Source organism: Polypterus senegalus, chromosome 3 (assembly GCF_016835505.1).
Source record: "Polypterus senegalus isolate Bchr_013 chromosome 3, ASM1683550v1, whole genome shotgun sequence".
NCBI lineage: Eukaryota > Metazoa > Chordata > Cladistia > Polypteriformes > Polypteridae > Polypterus > Polypterus senegalus.
In genome coordinates, this window is record NC_053156.1 from 296928407 (window position 1) to 296953867 (window position 25461).

At 42.3% G+C, this 25461-nt stretch overlaps 1 protein-coding gene across 1 annotated transcript in view; it reads left to right on the forward strand.

Annotated features, from left to right (window-relative positions):
- The window catches only part of LOC120526328 (fibronectin type III domain-containing protein 4-like), a 150692-nt gene that overhangs the window by 92901 nt on the left and 32330 nt on the right, over positions 1–25461 (forward strand). The window contains exons 2-3 of the mRNA XM_039749473.1: positions 2396–2511; positions 5192–5396. Of these exons, the coding sequence (XP_039605407.1) occupies positions 2396–2511; positions 5192–5396 (321 nt within the window). The remainder of the gene's footprint in view (positions 1–2395; positions 2512–5191; positions 5397–25461) is intronic.

Consider the following 25461-nt stretch of genomic DNA (forward strand, 5'->3'; position numbering starts at 1 on the left):
ATAGTCTAGCTAGCGCGCTGGCCCTGCATCCTTGCTTCTGCTTCCTCTCTCTGCGTCGCCTTTGTCGTCGGCCTCTGGGAATCGTAATCCACGGGGAGCCGGGTGTCCTGGCTATATCCACCGGAACGCTGTGCGAGTGAATGAATTCCACCGTAACACCTGTGGAAGAATGGAATGCCCCAATTTAAGCAATAAAACACAGGCAGGAGAAAGCGTCAATCGTTAATATTTATCTAAATCTCCGAAGAGGTAACAAGTGAATTACATGTTAGTCACATGTTAATCACAAGCTACAAAGAAAAAAGTCTCCCCTGCGCTATATTTATACAATTCATTGATTAGGTCACTATTCTTTAAAAGCAGTTCATTACATATTCAGAAAACTTTTGCCATGATTGGTTACACCCAATTGCTAGCGGGACATGGCAGATGTTGATACCTTAGATCATGGGTGGGCAAAGTCATTCCTGGAGGGCCGCAGTGGCTGCAGGTTTTTGTTCCAACCCAGTCGCTTAATTGAAAACAATCCTTGCCAATAATTACATTTCCTGGCTTGTTGGTGCTTTAACTCTGCTATGTCAAGTCATTCTCATATCCTAATTTTTTTTTCCATTCTAAGGATATCATCCAAATACTTTGAAGTGTAAAACGTATGGGTAATTCTCAACCCTTCACCTTCTTCTCTTCTCTTTCCTTCCAAGTATTTAATGAAACCAAATAGTGCACGATAAATACACGCCGGTGTAAAGGGGAACAAGCAAAATTTATAACTGCTGGTTTCTTTTGTCATTTGCATCTTATTGCTAATAAGGAGCAATTAAAAACTGGGAATGCAGCTGTTTAAGACTTAAATAAGCAATAAGGGTACAAAATCTTAATGTGGGAGATAACTAAAATGAAGCAGAATTGTTTCTAGAGCAATAAGTGCTTCTTATTAAGCAATTGGGATGGTACAAAAACCTGTAGCCACTGCGGCCCTCCAGGAATGACTTTGCCCACCCCTGCCTTAGTTAACCACAACTGGATTGATAGTCCTGTTTGTTTAGGATGTACGTGACTTTTTGAATGTGTACATTTTATTCTTATTTTTATTTTAGGATATGTGTGAACTTTGCCACATACATCTGGTTTTCCAATGAAAAGTAAAGAACAATAACCTATATATATACAGTATATTGTGACCCAGCATTGATACAAAAACAGGAAACAGTACTGTACTATAGAAGAATGGGTATGCCATACATATAACATTTCACTTAAGGAGTTATATAAATAACAAGAGATACAATTCTCATCGTGAATAATAAAATAACAGCGTCATCTTTTAAGCATAAGCTCAGAAGGATATGAGACTCAGACACATGCCAGGTGCACACATAGAGCAGGGTTCAAATTTAACTCTTACACACTCCCCTCACAGCAGACTCCGATCTTAAGAAGATCGTCTCGATTGTAGTATATGTTTGACCAACAGGATGCAGAACGAACTAAAATCAACACACACACACAAAACAAAACTCCGAAGGGGAGAGCACCGAGCCGCTGCAACTATGTGCGCCGCCATTGTGAGCCTGGGTAACTCACCTCTTGAATTAGACGCAATCACTCTGGACCGCCATGCTTTTATAGCACTTGAACCAGAAGCAGTGGGGTCAGTTGCCCTCATTGGGCTTTTTCTCTGAGCTGTGAGTGATAAATGACATACGAGTGTCATGGGGTGGCAGTGCTTACCTCAGACGAGTCCATAAGGTGACTCTTGGACGCACATGTTCGACTGTATTTATAGGAGAGAAGAGTGAGTGTTTTTGTGACTTGCAAAGCCTTTATGACAGTTTGTACCACATTTGCAAACCTTTCTAAGAAAATATTATGACTTTGTCATTATGGGTAATTAAGTGCAGACTGATGAGCAAAAATGACAAATTTCAAATGAAATCTACACCACAGCGGCACGGTGACGCAGTGGGCAGTGCTGTTGCCTCGCAGTGAGGAGACCCGTCTGGGTTTGCTTCGCAGTTCCTCCCTGTGTGGAGTTTGCATGTTCTCCCCGTGTCTGAGTGGGTTTCCTCTCACAGTCCAAAGACATGCAGGTCAGGTGCATTGCTGATCCTAAATTGTCCTTAGTGTGTGTGTGTGTGACCTGTGGTGGGCTGGCACACCGCCTTGCGCCCTGTGTTGGCTGGGATTGGCTCCAGCAGACCCCCGTAACCCTGTACTTAAGATATAGCGGGTTGGATAATGGATGGCTGGATCTACACCACAACAGAGTGTGCAGAAAGTAAAGCGGTCTGAATACTTTCATAATCCTCTACATATCACTCCTTGCAACCAGTAACTGAAGCCCACCTGTGTCTCCCACTACCACTGACTTTGTCTTGTTCTTTTTCCCTAACAGATCGACCCCGGTCCCCTGTCAATGTGACTGTCACTCAGCTGAAAGCCGACTCTGCCACGGTGTCATGGGACATACCTGAGGGGGATGTCATCATCGGCTACGCTATCTCACAACAGGTAAGCTCGTGTGTGATGAGGCATGTGTAGCCATGCGCAATTTTTATTAAATGAAGACGGTGTGTCTGGGGTCCAGGGGGGTGCAGGAGCTCATGGAAATGCACATGAGCTTCTCCAGAGTGATGACGGAGAATTTGTGTGGAAATCCATTCATCGGTAGACACGCATGGTTCGGCTGATTTCCTTATTAATGCTCAGTGGTCCATTATTGCAACATCTGTGCCAACATCACCCAAAAATGGAGCCTGGAAAGGGACTGGTGCAAGAATATGGAAGAAAGACAGACAGATCAGGGTTTGTGTCCTGGGCCGTCTCTGTGTGGAGTTTGCATGCTCTCCCGTGTCTGTGTGGGTTTCTTCCAACCGTCCAAAGACATGCAGGTTAGGTGAATTGTCAGTCAGTCAGTCATTACATAACCCACTATATCCTAACACAGGATAGCTGTGGAATGGAATGGAAGCTTATTCTAAAATGTTATTGATTAGATCCTGCCATATTTTAAAAAAGTTTTGATCAGATCCTCTAAGTGAGAATTTGATTATTTTTTCTAATTTCAAGTAGTGTAGAACATCAGCTATCCAATAATTTAATAGGTAGGGTGGGAGTCTTCAAGATGACTAAGACAAGTCAACATGCTAATATATATGTTTGGGATGGTGCGCTGCTGACCTCGACTCGGGACGTCCTGGGTCGGTGGGGGGAGTACTTCAAAGACCTCCTCAATCCCACTAACATGCCTTCCAATGAGGAAGCAGAGCCTGGGCACTCGGAGGTGGGCTCCCCCATCTCTGGGGCTGAGGTCACCGAGGTGGTCAAAAAACTCCTCGGTGGCAGGGCCCCGGGGGGTGGATGAGATACGTCCGGAGTTCCTCAAGGCTCTAGATGTTGTAAGACTGTCTTGGTTGACACGTCTCTGCAACATCGCATGGACATCGGGACAGTACCACTGGATTGGCAGACCGGGGTGGTGGTCCCCTCTTTAAAAAGGGAGACCGGAGGGTGTGTTCCAACTACAGAGGGATCACACTCCTCAGCCTCCCTGGAAAAGTCTAGGGGTTCTGGAGAGGAGGGTCCATCAGATAGTCAAAACTTGGATTCAGGAGGAACAGTGTGGTTTTCGTCCTGGTCGCAGAACAGTGGACCAGCTCTACACCCTTAGCAGAATCCTGGAGGGTGCATGGGAGTTTGCCCAACCAGTCTACATGTGTTTTGTGGACTTGGAAAAGGCATTCGACCGTGTCCCTCGGGGAATCCTGTGGGGGTGCTCCGGGAGTATGGGGTACGGACCCCTGATAAGAACTGTTCGGTCTCAGTACAACCGGTGTCAGAGCTTGGTCCGCATTGCCGGCAGTAAGTCGAGCCCGTTTCCAGTGAGAGTTGGACTCCACCAGGGCTGCCCTTTGTCACCGATTCTGTTCATAACTTTTATGGACAGAATTTCTAGGCGCAGCCAGGGTGTTGAAGGGGTCCGGTTTGGTGGACTCAGGATTGGGTCACTGCTTTTTGCAGATGATGTTGTCCTGTTTGCTTCATCAGGCCGTGATCTTCAGCTCTCTCTGGATCGGTTCACAGCTGAGTGTGAAGTGGCTGGGATGAGAATCAGCACCTCCAAATCCGAGACCATGGTCCTCAGCCGGAAAAGGGTGGAGTGCCCTCTCAGGGTTGGGGGTGAGATCCTGCCCCAAGTGGAGGAGTTCAAGTATCTTGGGGTCTTGTTCACGAGTGAGGGAAGAATGGAGCATGAGATTGACAGGCGGATCGGTGCGGCGTCTGCAGTGATGCGGGCTCTGCATCGGTCTGTCATGGTGAAAAAGGAGCTGAGCCATAAGGCAAAGCTCTCAATTTACCAGTCGATCTATGTTCCTACCCTCACCTATGGTCATGAGCTATGGGTAGTGACCGAAAGAACGAGATTGCGAATACAAGCAGCTGAAATGAGTTTCCTCCACAGGATGTCTGGGCTTTCCCTTAAAGATAGGGTGAGAAGCTCAGTCATCTGGGAGGGGCTCAGAGTAGAGCCGCTGCTCCTCCGCATCGAGAGGAGTCAGATGAGGTGGCTCGGGCATCTGATCAGGATGCCTCCTGGACGCCTCCCTGGTGAGGTGTTCCGGGCACGTCCAACTGGGAAGAGGCCCCGGGGAAGACCCAGGACACACTGGAGGGACTATGTCTCCCGGCTGGCCTGGGAACACCTTGAGATTCCCCTGGAAGAGCTGGAAGAAGTGGCCGGGGAGAGGGAAGTCTGGGCCTCTCTGCTTAAGCTGCTGCCCCCGCGACCCGATCTCGGATAAGCAGAAGAGGATGGATGGATGGATGGATGGAACATGCTAATAGTGGGGTAAAGAAAATTACAGTTTGTTTGTCCTTCTCCACTTTAAGGCAGTCAGGGAGTGACTTTTGACCATTTTAGGTTATTTCCGAGACAATTGTGGGTTCGTCTTTTTCTGTGGTGGGCTACCAGCAAATTTTCTTTCCATATTATCCCCTTTTAATAAGACACACCTGCTTCATCATTAACCATATTGCAACTCAGATGAAGAAAAACGTGGCTGACAACATCATCCAAAACTAAAATGCGGAGTGTTTTGTTAGTGTCACGTATCCACTGTTTAGTGACACTCTTACTTGCACGTGCTGTCGATCCATAGGGTCTCTGACGTCATCTTTCTTACTTCCCTAGAGACAAGATGGCCAGATGCAGAGGTTCATCCGAGAAGTAAACACTACAAATCGAGCTTGTGTCCTGTGGGATCTCGAGGAAGACACCGATTACATCATCCAGGTTCAGTCCATTGGGCTCCATGGAGAAAGCCAAGCTAGCAAGCGGGTTCATTTTCGAACTTTAAAGGAGACGGACCGTTTCCCTTCCAACAGCTCCAACCAAGGTAAGAGAATGAATTGGTGAGTCCGTTAAGAAGCTTAGGCGTAAGTTCAGTGTGACCATTGAGACTTCGGAGAGGAGTATTTGGGAGTCCTGGGAGCTTAATCCAAGCTTAATTACACAAACTTCATGTCGGGGTAACACACTAGAGCAGCAGTGATGTGAGCTACAGCAAAAACACAAGAACATAACCGAGAGGAGACATTCTGTTTAACTAATAGCAAAGCTGCCCTAATACGAGGTGTGATCAAAAAAATACAGTGAATTCTCCTGCCAAGCACCATCCAACAGAAAGGCAGGAATCTTCAATATGGGAAGTGGCGTGTTGAACTTTAATAACAGTGCACGACAAGTTGCAATTAAAAGTAGCCCTGAGTACGAGAAGGAACCCTGGACTGATTGTGGCAGCAGCAGATACGATCAGGAGAAGCTGGTGGGAGGTCTCTGTGCAGGTTTTGTGTCGTTTTGTTAGTTGTGTGTTTTCTCTGTGCTTGCTAGAGACAAGACATGGTGAACTCATTGGAACAGCGTAACGTGGAGCCTTGTGGATCTCAAGTTAGTTAACTGACGGGAGACAAAGAGTACAGATAAAGAGACGGGACATCAATGGTGGAATCCTTCAGGAGGTCCATCCTTGGAGAGCTACTTTTTCTGATACTGTATACATTAAGGACATAAGCCCCATTCGGAAGGGATTGGTTTCATAACCAGAGGTGGGCTTGAAGTGTACCGGCATCTGTACCAGTTTCTTCCCGATTTCCTCACCGGGTAATAAAGAGATCCATCTGTGAGGAGAGATTCGTGATGCAGTGTAGTTTTTAAATAAATAATAATCGCATCCCATCAGAGGTGGGTGGAGTAGCCAAAAATTGGACTCAAGTAAGAGTAGCGTTACTTCAAAATAATGTTACTCAAGTAGAAGTAAAAAGTAGTCATCCAAAAAATGACTCAAGTAAGAGTAAACGAGTATTTGGTGAAAAGACTACTCAAGTACTGAGTAACTGTCCTAATAAATGATTTCTTTTTTAGAAATGTTGTAATAAGACAGATAAAAATATAAAATAATGTGCAAATTCTGCTATTCCCAAAGAATAAAATTAAAAAGGAGTAAAAATAAATAACATTACAAAATAAAGATGCACAAATAACACAAAGTTCCAAATCTTTGCTTTTCACAACAAAGCTTTTGAAGCCGATACCTACAGTAGGTGACATGTCTGTCTGAACAGTGCAGACTACTTACAGTGATGAGATCTTCTGTACACTGACAGTATGATAATGCGTATTCACTTGTCCTCCAAATAGCACAACTGGTAGAAAATAACATTAGAACAAGGCAGCCTGTGCACGTCCAACAAGTCTCACTTTACCTCGACTGTCGGTGTCTGCGCAGGTTTGGTTAAGATGTGCTTGTTCTTCACTCAGTGAAGTGATGGTTAAGCTTCAGCAGGAGTTGCTCTCATTTTTCATGTATTCTTTTATTCCCTGTCCGCTGTCTGTGAGGAGTTTGTGCCGCTATGCCTCCACAGTTTGTGTGTGGTCATGTGACTGCATGGCTACGTCTGATTATGTGAAACGGAGCCATGTGATTATTGTTGCTACGTCTGATTGGTGAAACGGAGCCATGTGATTATTGTTGCTACGTCTGATTGGTGAAACAGTCATGCAGTAGATCCACTGGCGGCTTCTCTCTGGCAAAAATATAGAGTACTGTATCTAAATGGCAAAAAAGTAACGATTCGAGTGTCGCCCAATGTGGCGGAGTAAGAGTAGCGTTTCTTCTTCACAAATGTACTCAAGTAAAAGTAAAAAGTATGGTGCAGTAAAACTACTCTTAGAAGTACAAGGTTTTTAAAAAGTTACTCAAGTAAATGTAACGGAGTAAATGTAACTCGTTACTGTCCACCTCATGAAGTACAGGCTCCGATGGCGTGTGAAATGTGTGCGAGCACGGGGTGCTTGGGGGCTGGGCTAATCACGCGTACATGTGCAAATGTGAGCAGATCACACCTCGCAGTAGGCAAAGCATTACATCTGTACAAAATCAGGGAGGATAACAAAAGGAATCTGCACAACAGAGGAAGGAGAAATGGAAGAAGGTGAAAGAAAAGAGTGAGATGGGGGATAAAGAGAATAGAGAGAATGTGTGGGACAGAGGGGAAGAAGGTGGACAGTAAAATGAGCCCCGGGGAAGGAGTGTGTGGCCAACACTCAAGAGGGGGGTCTGAGAGTTGCTCCAGTTGAGCAGCCTGGGGAGCAGAAGTAACCAAAACCACTTGAGGAGGACTCCCCCTCAAGTCTGGGGAATGGCAGTGGAAGTTGGAGGGAGTGATGCGCAATCCCTGTGCATGTCAATGGACTGGCAACAAGGGTCCCAAGCGGAAACAAAAGGTTGTCTGTGCCTGCTGGTTGTTTTCTCCTCGTGCTGTAGAATCTGAAGGGAATAAGCAGGGGAGCCATCAGGTTTTAGATTGCAGCCCCAACGCTCATGGTTTTTAACCTCAATTAATGAAAATATTTATTAATTTCCCAGATTTTATGGATTATTTATTTAATGGATGAGGGAGACTGCACTATTTGCCCAACCCCTTGTTGAATGTGTGTGTCATCATTTGCCTGGCTCATCTCGGTGTGTGAATATTGACGGCTACGGGATGATGAGGCTCCCAGATGCAACAAGGGAGCATGGAGTAAACTTGGACCAATGCACCAATTCAGACAACTGGCATAACTGGCCGTGGCCAAATGACCAAAGAGAACATCCATGCTTAAAATAGTGATGGGAAAAAGAAGCCTCGTGAAGCTTTGAGGCTTTCTGTCTGTTTGCGCAGAAAAAGATTCGAAGCATTGAAGCCTCAGCCCCAGTATGAACAGTGACATCTGGTGGTTAACCGAGGTCGAGGCAAGCTCTCAAGAGCGCAAGTGAAGCAGCACTCACTGTTTCAGTCTCATGTCACCAGTAAAAGGTCAGAAAAGTCTGTGTCCATTTTATTCTGCTAAGGTCCTTGTCCATTTATACTATTTAACTTTTAATTGCCGTTTTCTGCTGTTAGTCACTATCTGTCACCAAATCAAAGTCAAAGTGAACTTTATTGTCATCTCAACCATTTACAAGTATACAGATAGACGAAATTGCGAAGCTCAGGGTCCACAGTGTAAAAACATGACGTGAAAATCATAAATTAAAAATAAAATTTAAATTTAAAATTAAAACACAAACAAGACATTGTGCAAAGACAAGACAAAGAAGAAGCAGCAAAATTGACGTGGAGTAAGCAATATGAACATTGATGCAATGTATGGTATTTGCAATCTAGATACATAAATATAGTCAATAGATATGGAATATAATAAATAAATAATAAATAATACATATATATCCATCCATCTATTATCCAACCCACTATATCCTAACTACAGGGTCACAGGGGTCTGCTGAAGCCAATCCCAGCCAACACAGGGTGCAAGGCAGGAAACAAACCCCGGGCAGGGCGCCAGCGTAAGATAATAGTTGTTTAAGACATGTGTAAACAATAACAGAATGTGTCACAGCATATAGGGCCGGATTAAGGTGGGTGCTATTGACACTGCAGCATTTGGCCCATTCCTGAAACAGGCCCAGATGAAAACAGACGAGAATTTTCCGGAAGCTGAACAGTTTTCCTTTGCTATATTAACCTCAAAATAATTCTTAGAATGAAATTTAGAGTCCGACTTTCGGACGCCTAGACACAGCGTTACTTATTATACAGTTACTATTGTTCTTTGCGCTGTGATGTAACTATAACGTCATTGTGTTTAATGTTAACCGAAGATTTCAAGTTAATTCTATCAATTTTACGATAAACAGTTTACTTAGTAATTTAGCTGCGTTTTTTGCAATATCTTGGGGATTCTTGCCACTTTATTATTGTTCGGTCATTGCCACGTAGTAAATTGTTCATCTTGAAAATTAGTTGTACAGTAAAAATCGATGGCTATTTTAATGGTTATCTGTAAAGGTAAAACTAAAAGCCGCCCCACGGGCCTGGCATGGATGTTTAGAATTTTTAAAATCCTCAACAGGGCTCTGGTCTATTATGAAATTTATATCATGGACACGCCGCCGCAGCTACTACTCCTGATTGGACAGAGGCTGGATGAGGCAGAGGGGGGGGGGTGTTTCACTGCCCGCCCACCACACAGCCTTGCAGTGTCCCTTGAACGGCTGCCCCATTCATTTGTGGTGCAAGCGGAGTGATCCGGTTGTGGCTGAACGGAGGCCATTGAGGGTGAATGGGGAGGCAGGGGGGCAGCATTGTAGTGTGCCTCTGGTGGCAGCCTGTTGAATGGGGGCAGTGGTGGGCGATTCACTACCCGCCTTTGGCTGCACTGTGTTTGTTCTCGGTGGGCGGACGCTGCAGGCAGCATACTATTTGTAAGTGGAGGTGACTGTGTGGTGGGCAGGTGGTGAACCACCCCCCTCACAGCCCCCATTTATTCTCAATAGCAAGCCTGCTTGTACCGTTACACACATAGCAGGAAGTTGTCTCTCATTCAGTATGCCAGACGTGTTGATGACGGGTGCCTTCCTGCTGTGATAGCGTGGACAGTGCTGTGCACCTTTTGTCTTCACCCTTCATGAATGTCTCTGAAACACAAATCTGATGATACAGTAAAGAAGAGAAAAACCGTGACTATTGAAAATAAAGTAGAAATAATAAATATGTCAGAGAGGGGTGACACTCCATGATGCATTCATTGGCAGAGCACTTGGTTACAGTCGGTCAAAAATAGCATTGATTAAAATAATGTACCTGTTCTGACTTACATACAAATTCAACTTAAGAACAAACCTACAGTCCCTATCTTGTACGTAACCCGGGGACTGCCTGTACTTCTGTCTTGACGTTTAATGCTAAAGGATCATACAGTCTGAGGTTTGTTTAACTGAGTGGTGTGGCATTAACTGCTAAGCATGAGAAATTGAATTTACTGCACTGAATATTTGGGGGTGGTTATTAGAGTTTTGATCTTTATGTCTTTATTAAAAATATACAATCTGTCACGTACCTTCTACAGCTATTAAAAGCAAATCAGTTGAATCCATTTTCACTTTCATCGAACTCCGCTGTGTATGAAAGCCATTGAGCCACCACAAGCCTCCATTTTTAACTCCCTGACATTGTGCCATTAAAAAAGTAAATATTTAATGTTGTCTGTTAACACACAGAGTTTCATTCAAATATTACTGTTATTTATGAAGATGACTCATTGCTACAAAATATTTAATAAACAAAAATGTGGTAAAGGACTCCTGGATTAAGTAATCACGACATATAAATGGCAACCACTTTGAAATCCATTTAGAAAGTCACCAAACGCACCTCAGTGTCACACCATATGGACATTTTCTAATTTGTCAGCTTCAGCCAAGTCACACAGTTTCTTTTAACTTAAGTAATTCTTGTGTGTATTTGTCTACTATTATATATATTCATTTGTTTATGTATTTATTTAACATTTAGGTATTTATATGTATGGGAAAGATGAGCAGCAGGTTAGGGTGATAAAGGATGAAGATGAAAACGTACTCAGTAGTGAGGAGAGTGTGTTGAGAAGATAGAAAGAGTACTCTGAGAGGCTGATGAATGAAGAGAACGAGAGAGAGAAGAGGTTGGATGATGTGGAGATAGTGAATCAGGAAGTGCAATGGATTAGCAAGTGGGAAGTAAGGACAGCGATGATGAGGATGAAAAATGGAAAGGCCGTTGGTCCAGATGACATACCTATGGAAGCATGGAGGTGTTTAGGAGAGCTGGCCATGGAGTTTTTAACCAGATTGTTTAATGGAATTTTGGAAAGTGAGAGGATGTCTGAGGAGTGGAGAAGAAGTGTACTGGTGCCAATGTTTAAGAATAAGGGGGATGTGCAGAGCTGTTGTTGCCCAGAGAGGACTGGGCGGTCTTATGGTCTGGAACCCCTGCAGATGAGCCACTGCATGAAGTTATGGGAAAGAGTAATGGACGGTCAGTTAAGAAGTGAGGTGATGATTAGTGAGCAGCAGGATGGTGTCATGCCAAGAAAGAGCACCACAGATGAGATGTTTGCTCTGAGAATGTTGATGGAGAAGTTTAGAGAAGGCCAGAAGGAGCTGCATTGCGTCTTTGTGGACCTGAAGAAAGCACATAACAGGGTGACAAGAGAGGAGCTGTGGTGTACGTAAGAGTTACAGAGGATATGTATGAGGGATTATGGACGAAGGTGAAAAAGAGAGTGCAGGCAGGGTGGTGTGGGTGGAGAAGAGTGTCAGGAGTGATTTGTGACAGACGGGTATCTGCAAGAGTGACAAGGAAGGTCTACAGGATGCTAGTGAGACCAGCTATGTTATATGGACTGGAGATGGTGGCACAGGAGACAGAGCTGAAGGTATTTTTTCTCCAGCCGTCTGGAGTTTTTTTGTTTTTTCTGTCCCCCCTGGCCATTGAACCTTACTCTTATTCGATGTTAATTAATGTTGATTTATTTTGTTTTCTTATTGTGTCTTTCATTTTTCTATTCTTTAATATGTAAAGCACTTTGAGCTACTGTTTGTATGAAAATGTGCTATATAAATAAATGTTGTTGTTGTTGTTGTTGTTGTTGTTGTTGTTGTAACAGAGTTAAAGATGTTGCACTGCATTGGGTGTGACGAGGATGGACAAGATTAGAAATGAGGACATTAGAGGGTCAGCTCAGGTTGGACGGTTAGGAGACAAAGTCAGAGAAGCGAGATTGTGTTGGTTTGGACATGTGCAGAGGAGAGATGCTGAGTATAATGGGAGAAGGATGGTAAGGATAGAGCTGCCAGGGAAGAGGAGAAGAGAAAGGCCTAAGAGAAGGTTAGTGGATGTGATGAGACAAGACATGCAGCTGATGGGGGTGACAGAGTGAGATGTAGAGGACAGGAAGATATGGAAGAAGATGATCCGCTGTAGCAACCCCTAACGGGAGAAGCCAAAAGAAGAAAAAGAAGAAGAATTATATGTATTTACAGTGGTGTGAAAAACTATTTGCCCCCTTCCTGGTTTCTTATTCTTTTGCATGTTTGTCACACAAAATGTTTCTGATCATCAAACACATTTAACCATTAGTCAAATATAACACAAGTAAACACAAAATGCAGTTTTTAAATGATGGTTTTTATTATTTAGGGAGAAAAAAATCCAAACCTACATGGCCCTGTGTGAAAAAGTAATTGCCCCCTGAACCTAATAACTGGTTGGGCCACCCTTAGCAGCAATAACTGCAATCAACCCCAATCCTGGGGTCTTTTGTGACCTCTCGGATGAGTCGTCTCTGTACTCTTGGGGTAATTTTGGTCGGCCGGCCACTCCTGGGAAGGTTCACCACTGTTCCATGTTTTTGCCATTTGTGGATAATGGCTCTCACTGTGGTTCGCTGGAGTCCCAAAGCTTTAGAAATGGCTTTATAACCTTTACCAGACTGATAGATCTCAATCACTTCTGTTCTCATTTGTTCCTGAATTTCTTTGGATCTTGGCATGATGTCTAGCTTTTGAGGTGCTTTTGGTCTACTTCTCTGTGTCAGGCAGCTCCTATTTAAGTGATTTCTTGATTGAAACAGGTGTGGCAGTAATCAGGCCTGGGGGTGGCTACGGAAATTGAACTCAGGTGTGATACACCACAGTTAGGTGATTTTTGAACAAGGGGGCAATTACTTTTTCACACAAGGCCATGTAGGTTTGGATTTTTTTTCTCCCTAAATAATAAAAAGCATCATTTAAAAACTGCATTTTGTGTTTACTTGTGTTATATTTGACTAATGGTTAAATGTGTTTGATGATCAGAAACATTTTGTGTGACAAACATGCAAAAGAATAAGAAATCAGGAAGGGGGCAAATAGTTTTTCACACCACTGTATGTGTTTATTGTTTTATTGAGCTTCTTCTAAAAAACAAATAAAGCACTATCTGTCTATTATATAGTGCCTTTCTTATCTATCTATCTATCTATCTATCTATCTATCTATCTATCTATCTATCTATCTATCTATCTATCTGTCTGTCTGTCTGTCTGTGTTTGTACAGTTACACAATTTTCATATTTTTGGCTTTCTACACCACCACAATGGATCTGAAATCAAGCAATCATTATGTGATTGAAGTGTAGACTTTCAGATTTGATTTAAGGAGTTTACCCAAAATATCATATGAGCCGTTTCAGAATGACAGCCATTTTTTGCATAACCCCACCCACAGTCCCCAACCTTTTTCCGGGGGCTCAAAAGTCACAAATCTTTGCAATTGGTTGGGGCAAAAGAAAACCACACAGACACAGGGAGAAGATGCAAACACCACACTGAAATCTAGTGCCCGATGCTTGCTAGGACGCTACGACAGACTCCAGCTTCCTTGCGCCCCTGCTCTGGATTAGCGGGTATGGTTAGTATGGCCTGTTTTCTTGATCCAAGAGACTGCACAGCACTGCCCCCTAGTGCTGTCTTTCTGCTCGTTTATGCTTTTCAGTTAATAGGCTCAGGTATTAGGCAGGCACACACTGCGTCAAGTGAACAGACGTGCGATTATTTCCTGTATGTTGGCTGGTTTGTCTGAATAGTAATATCGCCCACCAACCCCACACTTCTGGTAAGTAGGAGCTCATTATTCACACCATATGTATATCTGGCCTCTGGTTCACAACATAAGATTCAAAACACGCCCTCAGAGAAATGTGATTTACATTTTCTTTAAGATATTTTATCCCAAGTGAAACAAAATGGATTTTTCTTTTCCTTTTGTATGTTATTTTTTACTTTAATTGCTCCAAGGTGATTTATTGTATGCATTTATTGGTGACAGTTCAGAGTTTATTTGAACGAGGCATTGAGTGCAAACATGAAGGGTGCAATAAAGCAGACGCATTTGTTCTGCCCGCTGGCAGCGGCTCCGGCATTCGCACAGTAATTAAAGCGGGGCGTCTGTGGTGTTCTGGGCGCGTTTCCTAATTATTGACTCTGCGGCAGGCAACATTAGCAGAATTACCTTTGTAATTAGAATATTTAGGGTTGTTAGGAGACGGCACAAACGTCTCATTTTGGGAATGTAAAAGGAGAACGTGTCTGTTACAAAAGGTGGCAAAGCACAAGCCTGTGGTGGTTGGCATCACGACAGAGACACCAGGCGATGTTTTATGGAAAGTGATGCACTCTGGTTAGCATATTGATCCATCTTTATTATATTCTACTTTTTTGTTTAAGTATGTATGCTACAATTCTCAGAAAGCTACCCAGACCTGGAACAACAGGTCAAAATAAAAATAAAGAAAAGGAGGGGATGAGTATAGGGAGAACTACATCTGCTAGAACAAACCTCAAATATATTTTATTTAATACTAGCCGCTGTAGCTAACTTTATTGTGACGACTAGCAGAACGCATTTATGTTTGAAGGAGAACCAGGAGAAGAGGCACAGTCAGAGCTGGAAAAGCATAAAAACCATAAGATATACCGCACAGTTTTAAAGCCAAAACGAGAAGCAAAAACTGAGGTAGAGAAAATCTCAGGCAAGAGTGGAAGCCAAAAAGAAGCAAAGAGACGACTAATCCTAAATTTGATCGTCAAACAGGGCTTTTGGAATCCGTAATCTCGGATAGGGAAATGATCTTATGGCTAACGTTTTAAACTAGTCGTGTCGTTAATCACAAGCTTTTAAAGGAAATGGCCATAATAACAAAGGAGATGCCATAACGATGGGAAGGCAAAATAAAGGTAGTCATAAATAACCAAGATGGCAATAAAAAAATAGTACAAAATACTTCATAACAACATAAGTAAATGTTTCTATTATAAAAAAAAAATCTTGAAAGGAGACGAGATGTGATTTTCTCAGAGAGACACTTGTATGTCCTGCGAGATGAATCCAGACCCGGGGCTGTAAATAAAGAGTAGATGACAAAGTAGAACATCGTGAAGAATTTTAAAACGTTGGTGCAATACACATGCAGAGCAGGTTAGAGATAATGGAAGTACAAAAATCTGAAAGTCTCAAAAAAATGATAGTAAAGATCACATTAGCGCAAACAAATGGAAATTATTACTCATTGAAATAATGGAACAGCAAAAAGAGATTGAATATTTATGAATATATATATATTGTAAGGCTTTAAACTTCTTTAAACTTCTAATCCGTGCTGCCAGCGAGGATTAAAAGATTCCAAAAACCTTGGTGCGGTATGAAGTCCCGTGAGATGGAGACGTTTAACATGAGATTCTGTCAAGTTACACTATTTTCAAACAGGATCACAGTCATCTAACCTCAGTCGTGTGAATGCTTTTGTCAGACACAATTCCTGCGCTCTCAGCTGTTATAAATTTTATCAGGACAATAATCTTATACATTCTAGATGACACGTCAACGACAAAGCGAAGAAGAAAGAGCATGGACAAACATTCGAAAAGGTGTTTTTATTTATCAGAGGCACTTACAGGCAGTTACATGTTGCGTTGTCACAATGTAAGTCCAAACACGAAATCAACATTCAATGCGATCTTGAAGAAAAGTTCATTCCAAATATTGTTTTTACTAAAGTTTTAAAGTAAAAGTAAAAATAATGCATATGTAACAATTCTCACAATCTCTTTAAATTGTATATCCGGTTACCCAAACCCAGGGGTGGGTGAGTGAAGCGAGCAGTGAAGTCTCCTAGCCTTAAATGAAAAAAATAAAAATAATCAAGATTAAGAAACCCCAAAGCAAATTCTCACTCTTGTAAATTAATGGAAGTAAAAATTTATTATAAACCCCTTCATAATACTGGAGTTCGGCAGGTATCTTTGTTTAATGGGTTGTTTTAGCCAAATCAATCCCAGCCAGCACAGAACGCAAGGCAGGAACAAATCCTCGGGCAGGGCACACACACACACACACACACATACACACAGACGGGACAATTTAGGATCGCCAATGCACCTAACCTGCATGTCTTTGGAGTGTGGGAGGAAACTGGAGCAAGTGGAGGAAACCCATGCAGACACGGGAAGAACATTCAAACTCCATGCAGGGAGGACCCGTGAAGCGAACGGGTTGTTTTATACTTTAAAAAAAAAAAAGAGTCCACAAAAGGCTGGATGAGTTAAATCCAGGAAATGCCTAAATTATTCGCCTTTTTTGATATGCTTGGCGTAGTCGGCAGGATTTTGCATTATTCTCCAAAATTTTGGGGAGACAAGTGGTCAGACAAGATTATTTTTGGGAAAACAATTAAGTTTCAGTGGGGTCATTGGAGTGTACAGCTGCGTATCTCGAAATGGAACGAGACTTGATAGTTGAGTTTAACTCGTAGCCCACAAAAGGCCGTATGACAAACAGTTCATTAGGATGCTGGGCTGGTGAGGTATGCAAGTAAAATCTGTTTTGACTTTTAGGTTTTGAAGTACAAGGTATATTTGCAAATTGTTAGGTATTGTGTTTTTATGTGTTTAATTGTTCTTTTTGAATTATCGTTATTCATATGTTTATGTAGTTTCTGTGGTGTTTGTGATTATGTACTGTTCCTGATGTTTCTTAGGCTTTGTGGGTGGATCCCAAAGAGGCGGGGCCATCCTGATATAACACATTCTGGTCCTCCCTATGGCTATTTAAGACCACAGATCAGGAAATTATTGTGATTGTATTTGTGCGTACTGCTGCCTTCGTCGGATTTTCTGGTTTTCTCGAATGATCTTGCTTCTGTCTCTGGTTTTCTCATCTGGATTGTGGATTTGGACTCGATAACATTAGATTGCCTTTTGCTGTTTCAAACATTATGCTTGTACTTTTCTATTCGTGATTTCCACTGTTTCTAAAAGCTGAAGGTTTATGGCCATCCTTCTTCAGATGGAAGTTTTGGATATATTTCGGGACATTTCTTGACATTTGCCAGCTGGAGTCTGACAGGCCGAAAGTCTGCAGTTGACAGTTTTAGAGCAAACTGAATTTGAGGCGAGTCTTTGTGGGTAGACTGGCTTGCATAAGGTCCTGTCTTTATGATCTTTTTAAGGGGCTTCACACCCTTCTTGCTATGTTTGGAACTCCTAATCACAATACAAATAAACTTAAGTTTGAAATGAAAGAAACCCTAGGTATGTTCTTGGGTAAACTGTCTTCTTTACTGACCTCAACGATTCTACCCTAAGTGATGATTGTTAATATAGCGATGTTTTGTCCTGGTAGAGTTCTCTATTGCTCTACTTTCCCCTTTTGTATTATTAATATGTAGCCTTTGTCAGAATGCCTTAAATCTCACAGACTTACCAATGTTTATAAGGTATTGAACTTCTCCCCACCTTCCCTTCCACATCCATAACCTCAGACAATTAGGTGTTGTAAAAGACAAGCAGGAGTTAAGTTACTCTTCAAATATTGTATTATTGATAATATTCATAAATAATAATAAGCAAAGTACAAGTGAATATTGGCAACCATACAACCTGATAAATGATGATGTGTAGTTTCAGGCGCCACACAGACTTGTTTGTTACTTAAAATGTCTCTAGTTAAGACATCATTTTGGTCAACTTTCTTCAGAACAGGCCGTATGCCTGTCTCAATATGGCTGCCAAGTTGTGCTCCTCATGGCAATGATGTGACAGAGAGATCCCTCTTCATTGTGATGTTTGTAAGAGAGATAGGGAGGAGTATAACAACACCAATAGGGTGTTGTGCTATAGAATGGCCAATCCCAAACAACCATACTTCAGACCAATGGGGTGCACACAATACCATTTGTTGAACTGATGCTTTCCTACTCAGTAGATTGGCTTTCCTGTGGGAGTTGACTGAGAGAATCCTGCAGAGAATCACTTGCCAAACTGGTTTTAGGCACTTACCCTAATCCTGTCGTAAAATTACAAAGACTCAGTCCTAAAGATGGCGAGAAGGTTCTTAACCATCAAATGATCGCTGTTCTTATCAATGATAGATATACCGTATATACTCGATAAGTTGGGTTTTGTAACCTAAAAAATCTTGACATAAACTTCGAGATTAAAGTGGAAATGCCGAGAATAAAGTCAACATGTCAATATTATTCTCGAATTAAGCATCGAGATTAAAGTGGAAATGTCAAGAATAAAGTCAACATGTCAATTTTATTCTCGACACAAGTGTTGAGATTAAAGTGGAAATGCCGAGAATAAAGTCAGCATGTCAATATTATTCTCAACATAAGTGTTGAGATTAAAATGGAAATGCCAAGAATAAAGTCAGCATGTCAATTTTATTGTCGACATACACTTTTTTTCTTCACTGTGTTTGAACTTTTTTCTTCTTCTCTTCCGTACTCAGGTGAGTGTTAGCATAATCATAATCTCTTGGACCAATAACGTGAGTTTTCCTCATTCCACTTATATTTGACCGACATTATAAAATACTGGAAATTATACGGTAAAATCAAGCCCTGACTTATCCACGGGAGAATTAAAACGCGATTATATACGGTAAGTATTACAAGTTACAAATAAAAACATACAAAATATTTATCTTATATGCAAAATTTCACACCACAACAAGCGAGCTGTGTTTGTTCCGGTTAAACTGTTTCAGAGGTAGCCATCCATAACCTGAAGGATGTGGGAAACCCAGCAGTAGCTGAAGGATATGGGCTTCTGGCCTTTGCTAAGCTTTTCCAAGGTGGTTCCCCAAAGCTAAACTCATCTCTTAACTCTAATTCCGATCGTAGACACGCCACTCTGCGTCATGCTCTCCAGTGACTCTACTGAAACTTATTTGTTTTCTCAAATAGTTTAAACCTCTTTATTTGAAAATTGAATATCCCAAAACTTTGGAGAATCCTACAAAATCCTGCCGACTACGCCAAGTGTGTAAAACAAGTCTAATAATTTAAACATTTCCAGGATTCATTTTCCCACCAATAATAAAGAGCCTTTGTGTCATGTTTATGCTAATTATCTAGTATGATTTAGTAAATGTATTGTGGGGTACTGAGGTCAAGGATTCTATTCTTTTTATTATTTGCTTGAATTTCATAATGATTCAGATGTGTTTTTTTACAACATTTTGGTTGCCATTTTAGGCCCTCGATCAACACCATTTTGTAATCCCATCATTACATCCTGTAAGAATAATACAAGAAATATAAAGTGTTTTGGGGCACCTTAAAGGCCAATCCCGTATATTTAATGATTCAAAAAATAAAAATAAAGCATGTGGTAATAACACTGAGACATTCCGAGTTTTCAGTCAGGCAGACTGCCCAAGATGTTGTTTCTTCTGGTTATGATGGTTACTGGGAAGAAGAGGCAGGTCCAGGTGGACGGACCCCGGAAGTGTCGTCATGAATGGAAAGGTGTCAATCTTCCTTTCTACAGGGGAAGGAGAAAAGAAAGGTTGATATTAGACAGCGCCACCTCATGTCTCAGTGGAATATTACAATCACTCAAGCCCTCAAGCTGTTTCCCCAATCACAGGCATGTGACAGTCTGCTTCCACATATTTGTACAGACGTGGCCTCTGAGGTTGTGACCTCTGGAAGGAGTCATTTCCTTATCCAATCTGCAGCTACCAAAATTTCTCAAAAAGCCTCGTGAAAACTCTTCTCTCATGTTACATTCCGTTTTGACCTCTCGCTCATTCTCGACCATATATCGTAGAATATATCTTGACCTCGAACCTTGGCTCTCATTTTGGCATCAGTTTCCTTTTGTTTTTGAACCCTTTTTTGTTTTCCTATGCACGTCTTCTGATCATGTTCAATAAGTTTATCTGACAGGGCTGTGACAGAAGACTTTTGAGACTAAAGTGCCTTTTGTGAGCTTTTTCACAATAGAATAGAATTAGATGGTTAGATAGCAAATATTTGTTAACATTTTAAATGTTGAGCTTTTTGTCATTGATGGTTGTCCCATTCATCATCTCTATTCAGTGATGGATTTAGGTATTTTAATTAATTCATCATAATCCTCACCCCTTCACAGTCTAACAGCTAATGCGTGGTGAGGGTGCTGGTGCAAAAATGGCTGCCGTTGCATCATCCAGGTGGGTGCTGCACCTTAGTGGTGGATGAAATGCTTTGAGTAGCAAGTAAAAAAAAAACGATTGTGATAAAATAATAAGCAGGAGACAGAAAAAGGCTTGGGGATGGCCATCCCGTACAGTATACTGAAAAACAGCAGAGCAAAGAAAACACGTTTAACAAAGCGGAATTCACAATTAAACTGGCTAACAAACTGAGGCTGTCCTATGAAGATGGTGGGTAGGAGGAAGAGGTGGAGTCAGGACAACCGGAATAGGAACTGATGTGGCAGGGAAAGGGAATTCCGGGTAGTGGAAATGATGTCATCAGGGTTGGCCGGAAGTAATGTCAGCGGTTGTGGATCGATGGTGATGTCACCATGAGTCAGTGTCCTTGGCTGAGCTGCAGGGGAATAACGAAGAGAGAGGGTGAGGTGAGTTTGCCAGCCTCCAGAATGGCTGACAGATCCCACTATTTGAGCCTCTAAACTGTTCCCCATGAGCATGTGTGTGACATGCTATAAAAACATCAAGAATTATTATTATTATTATTATTATTATTATTATTATTATTATTGTTGTTGTTTTTCTAATATGCCAGCTAGTCAGTTCCTTTCCTGGATGTATTTGATATAGCGCCATTCACTCATGTACCACTTAACAAGCACTTACTGTACGGTGTGTGAAAGGATCAGACTCGACACACTTAAAAAGGTTTGGGGCAGCCACCCGTTTATTATCCATGGCTGCAATAGGTTTTGGTTTTTAAGATAGAAATGTCTTTGTTGGGATGAACCGATTGAGGTTTGGGAAGATGACAGTTTTAAGTGGCATAGGGGAACTAGAAGTGACCTTCTTCTAACATTGTCATAGGTGTCAGAACCGGAAGTGACCTCAGCCTGGGCCCCAGAACCGGACGTGATGTCGTCTCAGGCACCGAAACCGGAAGTGATGCCTTCACTGATGGGTCAGACAATTTTTCCCACTGCTGGTCTGCTGAGATAACAGGAGAAGGTTTAGTGGACCCTGCCACCCCTTGGCCTGGTGTGGAATTACCTTCATTTGGTCCATACGACGTCCTCCTACAAGCACGTGTGTGAAAGTGCATACTGTAATAGTCATGGATAGGATGGTTGAAGATTTGCTAACTTGTCGAGAAGCCAAGCCACTGAATAGTCAAGAAGGAAGGCAGAAGGTGCCAACACTACAATAGATATGCTGGCACGCTAAAGGGGCTCAATCAAAGATCCTTACCTGACCGGAAGGCCAGTATAACAGAGAGACAGATGCAATCTGCCTGGACAGTTTACTCTTCCAACACACTAGATGGCAGCATCCCTGGGCTACAGTACCAGTATGGACACCAGCTGGGCATGCTGGGAACTGTAGTCTGATGGAGGCAGGGATTAGTGGTCCACACTATGTTGGGATTCCACCTGACCATGTAGTGCTGCCTATGGACAGTATCCTGGCACTTGAAACTCTTCCGGGTCTTGTTCTGCCTCATTACATGAAGTCAGAGTCAGGAGAAGAGCTGGCAACACTCACCTGAGGGGAGTAGAAGAGAAGACGAAATAGAGGATTGGAGGATATTACTGTGCTGCCTTGTATTTATGGAAATGAACCAGTTAAAGGTATCTAGTTAATAAAAACATGTGTCTTGAACCTGGAACTGTGTCTGTGAGGTTCAATGTGGGGGGTTAATTCTCCTCCTACTGGTCACAATAAATATGTAGAGTATAGAGGAGTAGATATTTGATTCACAGTCAGAAAGAAATTCTCTTATAGGGTCCACTATCCTTTTAAACCCAAGACAAAGACCCCCTTGTCCCAAAGCTGTTCTGTTTTAGGGCTCACATTTAAAAAGAGAAGGCTCTGCCCAGGCATTCTGGCGGCACCAATGCTTTATGAGCTGCTCTGCTTATTTAGCAATTTGTTTCTTTGCCAGCGCAACAACATAAAAGCTCTAAAAACGTCATTAGCTGCTGCCTTCCGAGCCTGTTAATAATTTATGGGGATCTGTGGGAAATTAAATTGCTGGGCCTGTTTATTATGAACGCAGGCCTCCGATAATGAAATTAGTTACAGTCAGCGTTACCTGTGCCCGGTGGGATTGGGGAGCAATCTGCTGATAAAAAAAAAGGAAAGAAGGTCATGAAATGTCAGCAGCATCCACATGTTGACTTCTCTATTGAAATGTATCCCAGACGGATTGGGAAACCGGGGCTCGGGACCTCCTGGGATGTTTCTTTTGTTCACTCCCCATCGTGAGTCTGACTGTTTTAGATATGAAATGGAAGTGTTTTACTGTAAGAGGAAGAGTTAACTGTGAAAGGCACTGGAGAGCTTGTGGTGTGGGATGATGTGGTGGCACAGCAGTTTACACCACTGACTTTACACATTCAGAGGCCTGCTTAGCAGTCTTATGCTCAGTCTCTGGCTGTAGGAAGTCTGCATGTTCTCTCCATGTCTGTGTGGATCCTGCTCCCTCATCCATGTGTAGGTCAGGTGAGTTGGTGACTACAAATTGCTGGTGGCTGAGTTTGCCTGCGTTTGTGTCACTCCATGTCCAGGGTTGGCTGGTAATCCAGGTGATGTTATGCTGCTTTAGAGCCCCAGGACAGTAGGTTCAAACCCCTGGCCCAGTCGCTACCTGTAAGGAGTTTACTTGTTTTCCAGTGTCTGTGTGGGTTTCTCTTTGAGCGCACATGTTTTTATCTCCCTACTATATTTCCTAAAGATGGCTCTGTTTGGGGCAACTTTACATTATGTATCCCCCTTAATAAAAAGATAAGTGTCTACGTGCCCGTGTATCTGTGTAGTTCCTGTGTCTCAGTCCTTCTAGCAAAAGATGCATCACAAACATTTGTAGCAGTAAAATGCTTTGGATTTGTCATTCCAACAGATGGCACATCACAAACATTATCTCTGCTTTTACGAATCCCATATCAAATGGCATACTCGTATAATAGAGACATATGCATTGCATTTGTCATTCCAACAGATGGTGCACCATCTATTGGAATGTAGTTTGTAATGCATGAAGCAATAAAATGTATTACATTTGTCATTCCAACAGATGGCACATCACACATATTTCTAGTAATTCATTTTTTTACTACAATTAAGTGTGTACATGTCTGTGTATCTATGTGTCCGTCCGGTTGCTATGTCTCTGTCATTCCAACAGATAGCACATCACAAACATTATCTCTGCTTTTACGAATCCCATATCAAATGGCATAAACAGAGACATAAGCATTGCATTTGTCATTCCAGCAGATGGTGCATCTTGTATTAGCTTTTATTACTATAAATATTTGCAGTGAATACACTGCAATATTTGCCGTGTTCAGCACAACATCCGTGTTTATTTACAGCTTTACGTGCATAAAACACCAACACCATAACACATCTGATATACAGTCCCTTCCTTGCCGCCAGTCCATCCGCCGCCACTTCCTCCTCATGCTTTGTCTTCTTCCTCCCAACTCTGGCCATTCAATGGAGCCCAGGTCCCAGGCGTGTTCCAAGTGGCCCATTAGTATTACCTGGAATCACTGCCAGGTCCTGCATTGGAAGTCCTCTATAGGGCTCTGCAGCTCCCCCCGGTGGCCCCCACGGAACCCAAGACGGCTTCACCAGATTCCACCTTCCGACATGCCCTGCAGGAATCCGTGGTGTCACAGCGGCCCAGGAGGGCTGCACTCTAGTGTCCCAGTGGCGGTATTTCCTCACCGATGCCACTACCTTGGTTCTTCCACTCTGTTGGCATCCCGGCCAAGGCTGCCAATCACAATATATATATATATATATATACAGTATAAACATATATATATATATATCTTATATATATAAACATCTACACGTGTAAGTGTGTGTGTGTGTGTGTGTCTACAGAATGAAGCTGAAAGAAATTGACACTGTCGCCAAAGTGAAACCGCTGAGAAGAGAGAAACTTGCTAAGCCGCTGATAGACAATGGAGGTGAGCACATCGGCAGAACAAGACCTCCGAGGAAAGAGAAACTCGCTTAGCCACTGATAGACAACAGAGGTGAGCACATCAGCAAAATGAAACCGAAGAGGAAAGAGAAACTTGCTTAGCCGCTAATACACAAGCGAGGTGAGTACATCGGCAAAACGAAACTGCCAAGGAAAGAGAACCTCGCTTAGCTGTATAAAAATGAATAATAAACAATCAGAAAATGAATACAAAGTAAATATAACAATAGAAAAAATATGGTGAGCACACTAAATGAGGTGATCAGCCCTAGATTTGTACAACAATTATCGAAAAAAAAAATACATAATGCGGACTAAACAAGCATAGCAGGAGAAACAGAGCGACGTGTCACTAGAGTCCTGACCCGTGCATGTGATCTGAAGTGTCGGTCTGGCCGCCACATTTCGAAGAAGAACCACTTCTTTAGTACACAGCAAACCAATATTGAACTTATACTTACTTAATATAATTAAACACCAAATAAGTAAAGACAATACAAGATATTCATCAAACACCAGATATCACAGAACTGCCTGACGTACTGTATAAGGTCAGGTGCTCATAGTAGCGGGTCTACCATGAATCAAGCAGCTGTCCGGCGTTGTACAGGGTGGTCCAGATCTGATTATGCAATTTTCATTATGCTATAACTTATTAAGTTTATTAAATAAAAAATCACCCAAAAATCCCTGTCCATTGAAAAGTGTGTGAACTGACGACATGAAGAATCGTCTTTGCGCCAAACTGGAATCTTCCCTGCATATTTCAAAGCCATCCAGATGATCTGGATCTGCATAATTAGATCTGGACCACCCTGTATTTGGGCTCAGCACTGAACGTGTAAACAAAGCAGATTAACCTGAGTGCAACTCTGGGTTAACCGTTTTTACATAAAACTCTGAGCCAGAGTACCTCTTGGGGTTTAATGCTAAGGAGTTTAACATATTTTATATATTTTTGTGGAGTTGTTCTCAAGCATAAAACAAAAATCACCTTAACATCAATTCTGTGGTTTTCTTACTCAGAGAATCAGTTGGCAGTGGAGTTTTTCACCAGATTGTTTAATGGAATCTTG